Below are 8,701 nucleotides of genomic sequence, written 5' to 3'. Positions count from 1 at the left end.
CACATCGATTGGGGAGGAGAACGAAGCATGCCTTATAAGGGTGTGGATACCTCTCCCTAGCATGACGTGTTTTAACGAGTGAGTGTGAAGGATTTTAGTTATCATCCCTATGTCAAAAATAAAACCGTGAGATGCCAAAGCAGATAAATTACAAAACTTGTTAATCTCCTAATACTCTTCTATTACAAATTAAAACAGGCCTATATGACAAACAATATTTTTTTAAATAAAAAATAAATATAAAACTTAAAGCTGCTTATGAAACACTACTGCTAATGCAGGGATACTATGAACTTATTAGGATTCATCAACATATAGGACCTTCATCGATCTAGTTAGGACAAATTAATCAATTTCTAAAATAAACATGAAAATGATGAGATGCCAAATTAAAGGTTCAATTGAAAACAAAAAAAAAAGTATGATTATTACTATAGCCTACCTTCTAATTCACAGAACAAACAAATAAAATTGGAAAATATTGAAAGAAAATTATTGAGGCAATAACACATGCATACACAAGATAGTTTTATTGATTTCAAGAGAAACTTAACAACCAATTGACTAAAGATTAAAGTGAGCAAGTAATACTTGTTGGTAATTGGTATAATAATCCTTAGCCAACTGTTAAACTATATATAGTAGTAGTATTAGTAGTTGATTATCTTAATTAATTAACAAGATGCACATATATGAAGCTTAGCTTCTTGATTGAAGTCTATGCTTTCATATCATCTAGAATCTTCTGAAGTTCTTGAGGCCTACAAGGAACAGAAATAGCTCCTTTCTGTCTGAAGCCATACTCTTCTTGAGCTTGATCAAGAAGTCCCAAGAATGCAGGATCAGTCAAGCAATCTAACTCAACACTGAATCTTCTTGTTTCTTTGCCCTTTGTGGCAAGAACAGTGAAATACCCTTCCACAGTTTCATCATCAACTTCATCATTGAAATACATCAAATGTTCTTCTGAACTACCACTTCCCCTTATTGCTACAAACAACACTGAGAGACCCTTTCTTATTATGCTCCCAACAAAAGCCCTAATCATCTTTCTCCTAATAATAAAAAAGTTTGTGAAAAAATTAATACTTTGAAAAAACTTCTCAATTGTGATCTCTACGTGAAGAAAAGTTTGTGTATTTATAGTTGGAATATCTCAAAACAGTATCTCTAATTTTTCTGGCTTCCAATTTTTCTAGGGTTTTTTCTTCAACTTATTTGGGAATTTTGTTTGCCACCGTGGCCACTGACGTGGATGTGATTGTAGCCATTGTGATTTCTTTTTTTTTTTTGGGTATCTATTAATGTTTGGGAGTCATCAAAAAGCATAAGGAAACATAACTTATTTTTTTAATCTATGATTTTTTTATTTTTTATTTTTTAATTATTATTAAAATAAATAAATAAATTTAAATATAAATTCAGGTGTAGTCAACTTCTCTTGAAGTTGATAACTGAAAACCATTAGATAAAAATTTAGTTAAATTAGTCAAATTATTTAACGTCTTTCAACTACCAACTTTATATGAAATTGATTACACATAAATTTTCACCTTTTAAATATTATACATAAAATTATTATATTAATATTAAATTAAATAAAATAATATTGTGTTATTGCCTCTCTAATTAATATTACTCATCTGAAAATTAAAGTAGACGCGGATATATATCTACGTTGCAAGTGGTTTTAGCTAACCATGGATTATTCATTGCTATTATTTTGAAAGGTCAATTACTTCCTTCCCAATCGAGAAGCAACTCTTATCTTTAAGGGAGGGCCTAGAATCTGTTGTCACTTTCTTAAATATTGTTTTATTGTATAATATGGTTAACTAACACAATATCCAATTTTTTGGTTTCTCTTCTCAAATCAATGTTTCTAATAGCTAGCTAGATTATGTTAATATGTTTTAGCCTAAACGACGAAGAAAATCTTGATTTCTTTTGAAATGACTTGTTGTCATCAAAGGACTCGTCAATGCATGCAATGCATGCAAGCTTTTGATTAACTTGAACTTTCATCAAACAATTAAAACTACTACTTATTATATTTAAACTAAGTGCAACGTATGAGATTGCAAGATTTGCAAGCTAATTATACACTGAGTTGTCGTATCTACGTGTTGGACATATTTTGGATACGATACTCATTGACACTCGTTCGACACACATGTTTGTTATGTTCAACCATATCTTAATAAAAAAATAAAAAATTCTTTTTTGAATACACTTGAACACACCTAAATATCATCACATGTCAGCATGTCCCGTATCCATATCAATATCCGTCGTTGCGTTAGTAGACAAAAACTGCTCTTTCAAACTTTCTAATATATTAACATGCTGGTTCAATTAGATTTATCAAAAATTGGTCATCAAACTAATTTAGTTAAAATAAAAAATTAATTGATAATTGAATCGATATAATTTTTTAATAATTAACTAATTTAAAATAATAAAATATAAATAGATCACTTTTTAAAAAATATATATTATATATAAATATATTATTTTATTATTTCAATCTTTAAATTTGTAAATCTCTCGCTCTATAAATTCCTGTTCGACTTTTATAACCTTGATTATAAATTTATAATCCATGCTTAGAAGTTATAATTAAGAACAAAATCCTAGTCAAAGAATGGTAAAAGGCATTAGATTGCAAGTATAATTGCAAGTAAACTCATATCAGTTATTGCAACGACAAATATTTATATGTTCACAATTTGAAGACTAATAATTATTAAAACATATGACGATATTCCATTGTAATGTGATTGGAATGGTAACTATCTATAACCTCAATATTATGTCCACGTCAAGAATCGATTTTGAATCTATGGATGGAAGTGTTTATGGTCCCCTTTTTTCTTCTGCTCATAGTTAAATACTTAAATGTATTTTTGGTGTATTATATATATTGTTAACTATCATTCCATGCAACAGTGCGACGTATGTGAATGATAGGGGCCTGGGGACAAAGCATATGAATGTATAAAGTGTTAAATAATATATAGCATTTTTTTAACAAAAAAAAACCTTGGAGTAAATTAATCTACCTACATTTTTTTTTCTTTTCCCCTCTCATATGCATGCAGCATATACATAGTAGTCGTGCTTAGTGCTTACTACTATAGAACTTTAATATATTTTAGCTCTTTATGTTTATTTTCAATTTATGGAGCTGTGTTTCGAAAGAGAGAAAAACATACTACATGGTATTAAGGGAATAAATATATTTCTTAAGAAATGAATTGTAATCCATTCACTTTGATTTCGAAAAATACCATTTGGTCACTAGTGTTACTGCGTGGATGAGATCTTTTTAAATTTTTTTAGTTGATTGGGATAATTATATTAGTTGTATTTTTAAAATATTTTGTTTGAACAAAGATAGTTAGATTATATTTAATTATAATTATTTATAAAATGTGTAATTAATTTTATTATTGAATAATATTATGTGACCAACAAATATGATTTTTTGTCAATAATAATTTGCGCTCATATTTACAAGAATTTTACACACACAAATTTAATTTGCACATATATTTACTAAAATTTAAACACATAAATAAATACGATTTGCACTTATATTTTTAAATTTTACACACATAAATTAGTAAAATTTATTTGTTAAATATAAGTTAATATTTGTACTGATCGAGTGATGACAAAAATTAATAAAAGTACGGTCTCTAAGATGAGATTAAAAAAAATGGTGAGTTCTATGATGTCTTTTACTATGGTACCTAAATTGCCTAACTTGTTTTTAAAGGTAAAAAATAAAATATTTAAAACAAAAAATAAAATATTTAAAATTTATTAAATATTATCTATTTGTCTTTTTTAGTAAGTTAGACACAATCTCAAAGGTATCATAACATTTACCAAAAAAAAAATATTGAAATTCCTTTTCCTTTGAGAAAACTAAAATTCTTCATTTTTATTTGTTAATAGTCAAAGTCCCTCGACAAAATTGCTTCAATTTTTTTTCTAAAGAATATTCAAACACATTATTTTGCATAAAATTTTTATAAATTCTTTAAACTTACTTTTCCTCTTCATTGTTCCATTCCTTCCAATCAAACTCACTCTTAGTGACTCCTATAAAAGTTCAATCAATATAAAATTAAATCTACATATCTTAGCCATTCTATTTCTCATCAGACCATCCTTGCTACATGTGGACTTATTGAACTATATCAGCAGGTCAGAATTACTAGAAAGCGACAGAGAACCATTAAAATTATACAAATTATGGTATATATATATACCATGATTAGAAGGGAAAGTAGACAAATAACACCTATATATACAACAAGAAAAAGGCCCTGCTACTGCATTAACAAACCTTTGTACCTGTTGCATAATCTCAATAACTAACAATGTGATAAACCTTATTATTTCAATGCTTTGTTAGTTTACTTCTAATGATTCTCTTCAACTCATCAGGCTCACAAGGAATTTCCAATGCTCCCACCTGAGAGAATCCAAACTCTTCTTCAGCCTGCTCTAGCAACTTCACAAATTCAGGGTGATCCAAATAGCTCAATTTGATGAAGAACCTCTCTGGCTTCCACCCTTGAGTTGCAATCACCACAAAGTGACCTTGTTTTACCCCTTTTGAATGTGTTAAGCTAGTCCTCAGTTTCCTCATTATGAGCAACATTCCTCCAAAGCCCCCCTTCAACAATCTTCCACAAACACTAGTCTTTGCCATGATCAGGTGGACAAAGCTCTAGTCAATATATCAATAAATTGGAAAAGTATCTTTTTGCTGATATTGTGAATGCAACACTAGAAAATATATATATATAATGGGCTATGCTAGCTAAAATGTATGGTAGATCATAAATATATATTGCTGGTGGATAAGTATATGTAAGGGACAGTGACATGTGAACTTTAATAAGCGGCTAGTGTTAACTGTTTCCCACATTTTTGGGACTAAGGTAGCTGTATACCCTTGAAGTATCATCTTTCAATTCAGTATTGCAATTTGAATGCAAGAGACGAAACATAGATTAGGGTGACAACACAAAAGCAACCAGGGCCAACATATTAAGTTATGAACTCCAAGGGTCAGCGGTTGTGTTTAAATCCGCTTCTTCAATCATCAAGCGTCCTAATCAACATTGTTTAGCACAAGTTTATGATGGTGATGCCAAATGGAACTCTAAAATCGAGTTCATTTAGCTAGGATTAAGAGTTAAATGCATAATCTAAATAATAGAAAGTGTTCAATGCATAAACTAAATAAAATGGGAGTGTTCAATGCAAAGAAGGTAAAGGGGATAGGGACACAACAAAAGAGAGAGCTTAACAATATAATCACATGTTATTAACAAAAGATCAGCCACACAGATATTTTCATGTACAATTTTATTTCACGTAGACTATTTAATCGAGAATAAACTAAAGAAACCGTGTCATAGACAAAACGTAACAATAGTTTTCTAGGACTAATACTCAGATAGGTAAGGGAGTGAACTGTAACCATATCAAACTTTTGGATGTAAGTGACTTTTTTTATAATTCTCCTTTTGTTTAGTTAATCTGCTAGGCAAAATGTTGTGATTATCTCTAATATATAAAATGGCTTATTAAATATCTATTTCCAATGACTATATGGCTAGAGAGGAAAACCTCTGTAACAAAGAATTCGCATGTGATCACTGTTCCATCTAATAATTAATAATTAATATCCCCCAACAACTCCATATATATATAACATGATTGTGTTGATTTAAAAGTGGGGAAGACAAAGAGAACACAAAAATAAAAAACAATCATTTCAGTCCCAGACTAGTACATATTTAGAACATCATAGCAGAAACAACGAAGAAGAAATTATTACAACACTAGTAGTACTTGAAACATTACAAAATATCAGTAACTCTCTTGCCTTTTCCTGGATTATGGTTTTCAGCTGCAATGATATAAGAGCCAAGAAGGAGGGGAACTCTTCAAGCACTTCATTTGTCTCTAAAACTCTAACTCATAACCTGCTTCCGGTTTAAATTAAGAATTCAAATGTAGTCATTATTCTGATAACAGAACAAAAAAATACCTTAAGTGCATGGCATGAGTTACTTACTTAGTCCTATACTTGTGCTTCTATTTTAGGGAACTTCTTTGGTGAAGAGTGAAGATCATAACTAAATTTTTAAATGGAGTGTGCATTGAACATGATTTTTTTATTCTTTTATTATTTTTTTCTATTGTAAAACAAACAATCTTCACACTTCACCCAACTTCTCTCTTCACCATAGTATTACCCTCTTTTTTATAAACTTTTTCTTGTGCCATTCACCCTTCCACAAACCAATCCCTGTAATACTAACAGACCAAATTACGGCATGGTTGCTACACATCTACTGTTTTCTCCAAAGGCACTCACCATCTATTGTTCAATTCTGATAGTAATCATAGCATTGTTAAAAAAGAAAACACCACAAGTGGGGATTCCTTGAAACAGAGACTATTGAACACATGTGGTGATCTTCTTTAGTTCCTCCAATCTTAAGTGGCATTGCATTTTCGCTATCCTAACTACTCTTAGGCATTGAATCAACAAAACAAACTTCTACTTTTTGAATAAATAAGAATCATTAACCAGCTAACTCCCATGAAAAAATATTCAAAGCTATATAATCACATAATTCATAGCCAAGAAGCAAGCATCTATGATCTATCATAACCAAAAGGCAGGTATAGAGTATGCAATTACTCACAACGAGGACAAAACAGTGTGGAATGCTCATAATAACAAGCACTAGTACATAACAGAAATTACACTGGTAAGTGGTAAACAAAAATAACAAACAGCAAACACTAACATTTTTTTTCCTTTTTTTTCTGTCTTAGTCATTTCATCAAACAGTTGGTTTGCCTTCGAAGCCATTGCCAGGATCATCCGTGGAAGGAAAAGCCTCGAAACCGGTGACGATGGCATCAGGCGGGCCACGTCGGCACCTTTGCTCCATCTCCTGGACGGCGTCTGAGGGGCCGGAGAAGAGGGCCTCGACGGAGCCGTCACGGCGGTTACGGACCCATCCTTTAAGGCCCAACTGGGTAGCGTTCTCAATGGTCCAGTTCCTGTAGAAGACACCCTGCACCTTCCCCTTCACAACGACCCTCTCAGTTTTGGTGGAAGCGGAGTCTTGTGGAGTTGCCATGGCGGAAAAACAACGTCGTGGAATAGGAACAGGGATATAAGAATAATGAGAATGGGAATCGGAGATTATTCCAGAATAAGAATAAGAATAAGAAGCTGTTTTAGTTTTAGACGAGCCAATGGCATTGATCCAATGCGAAAGTAACCGTGGCGGAACCACCCAACGCGACGCCGGAATTGATGCCATTCCCACCCACAGACCCACTATCTAGAAGCTAGTCAAGCTAGTACCTCCACCTGTTTTTTTTTTTTTTTAATAGATAGTGGTAGAAAAGTTTACTATTTGGGCCACAGGCCCAGGAATCAAAGTGTTGCAAAAGTTAATATTGGGCCATGGCCCAATTAAGGCCCAAAGTAAATACGATTTGGGAGCTATGGAATTTGGGTTCTTGGATGTTAACGATGCTGGGAAGGTACTTGCTGAGGGTATACACATCGGCGAAGCACATGACGGCGAACGTGGAAGGCGGAGGAGGCGGCGGGGGTGACGGTGGGGATGGGCGGCGAGGTGCACGTGGACTTAGAGAGAGAGATCGAGAAGAAGGAGAAGGATAGCGGGGCTAAGGTGTGGGCAGTGGTTAATGCTTTCAGGAAGAGAGGCATTAAGGTTGTCATTCACAATCATCGTCAAAACACAGGTTAATCTTCCATGTTCATAAATTACTATTTTGTTCATGTATTTTCTTTCTTTTTTTTTTAGTATTTTGTTCATATATAACAAACAATAGCTATTATGAATTATGTGTTGTCACCAAAGAGAAAAAAAAAAAACTATTAAGAATTATGTGTATTTTTCAGTTTTTGAAAGAGTGAAGTTGCTTAGTAAGAAATAAGAAGAATTTGATAATATAAAATTATTTTATCAAAATTAGTAGTTATTCATATGAAAATATTTTTATAAGAAAATCATAGTTAATATGTGAAGCGAAAGCGTCAGCCGTTATGCCATTATTTTTATTAAAATTGTATTTAATTATTAAAAAATATATAATTTTATATTATTAAAAATATTTATAACAAATTAATTTATGATTATAAATCATAAAATATGTTGATTCTTAGCACTACTGATATGTGAATTGACATGTGTTATGTTAAGTTAGTCAACTATATAATTCATAAATAAATAAATAACAAGTGTTTTAGTTTTTAAAGTATTTTTTTAGAAATACAAAATTAAAGTATATAAAAACGTTGAAATGTTATATTCGAAAAAGTTTATTATTAAAATTCTAATATTAATAGATGAACAACGGCCTTAGGATGAGTTGAGTAGAAATAAAGGTGAACTTTTCTTAGATAAAAGTAGCTTTTAGTAGAGTTTGATTAATGGTACATAATCATGCTTACATTTCAACCCTTGTATTTTTCATTTCACGATTAGTCAAAGAAGTGGGGTGCTTTTTTTGTTGCAAGATATTTAAGGAAATGTCTATTTCCTTATTAATTAGTATGAAACTTAGGGAGGAAAATCATTATTTTTGAGTATTGCGTCACAAAATTGATGTTAAAATAATA

General features: G+C 31.3%; 3 protein-coding genes across 3 annotated transcripts; all 3 read right to left on the bottom strand.

Annotated features, from left to right (window-relative positions):
* Positions 1–545: 545 nt before the first annotated feature.
* LOC107476287 (auxin-responsive protein SAUR72-like) lies at positions 546–1,094 on the bottom strand. The gene has a single exon (XM_016096088.3). It carries the CDS (start codon positions 1,046–1,048, stop codon positions 719–721), a length of 330 nt encoding a protein of 109 aa, XP_015951574.1. The 5' UTR covers positions 1,049–1,094; the 3' UTR covers positions 546–718.
* Positions 1,095–4,054: 2,960 nt separating this feature from the next.
* LOC127745020 (auxin-responsive protein SAUR27-like) lies at positions 4,055–4,726 on the bottom strand. Its single transcript, XM_052257991.1, has 2 exons — positions 4,432–4,726; positions 4,055–4,110 (listed from the first exon to the last, which is right to left on the bottom strand). The coding sequence occupies exons 1-2, from the start codon at positions 4,724–4,726 to the stop codon at positions 4,055–4,057; spliced, it is 351 nt and encodes a 116-aa protein (XP_052113951.1).
* Positions 4,727–6,743: 2,017 nt separating this feature from the next.
* Positions 6,744–7,639, bottom strand: LOC107476286 (uncharacterized). The gene has a single exon (XM_016096087.3). The coding sequence runs from the start codon at positions 7,368–7,370 to the stop codon at positions 6,882–6,884; it is 489 nt and encodes a 162-aa protein (XP_015951573.1). The 5' UTR covers positions 7,371–7,639; the 3' UTR covers positions 6,744–6,881.
* Between the last annotated feature and the right edge of the window lie 1,062 nt (positions 7,640–8,701).

The sequence above is a fragment of the Arachis duranensis genome, chromosome 2 (genome assembly GCF_000817695.3).
Source record: "Arachis duranensis cultivar V14167 chromosome 2, aradu.V14167.gnm2.J7QH, whole genome shotgun sequence".
In the NCBI taxonomy this organism is placed as follows: Eukaryota; Viridiplantae; Streptophyta; class Magnoliopsida; order Fabales; family Fabaceae; genus Arachis; species Arachis duranensis.
Note: the sequence above shows the minus strand (reverse complement) of the source record. Positions and strands in the feature narration are given on the sequence as shown.

Coding starts and splice junctions, on each gene's coding strand:
- LOC107476287 (XM_016096088.3), bottom strand. CDS start 1,048: ATGATTAGGGCTTTTGTTGGGAGCATAATAAGAAAGGGTCTCTCAGTG.
- LOC127745020 (XM_052257991.1), bottom strand. CDS start 4,726: ATGGCAAAGACTAGTGTTTGTGGAAGATTGTTGAAGGGGGGCTTTGGA. Junction 4,111..4,431: donor GTTGAAGAGAATCATTAGAA/GTAAACTAACAA, acceptor GAACTTTTATAG/GAGTCACTAAGAGTGAGTTT.
- LOC107476286 (XM_016096087.3), bottom strand. CDS start 7,370: ATGGCATCAATTCCGGCGTCGCGTTGGGTGGTTCCGCCACGGTTACTT.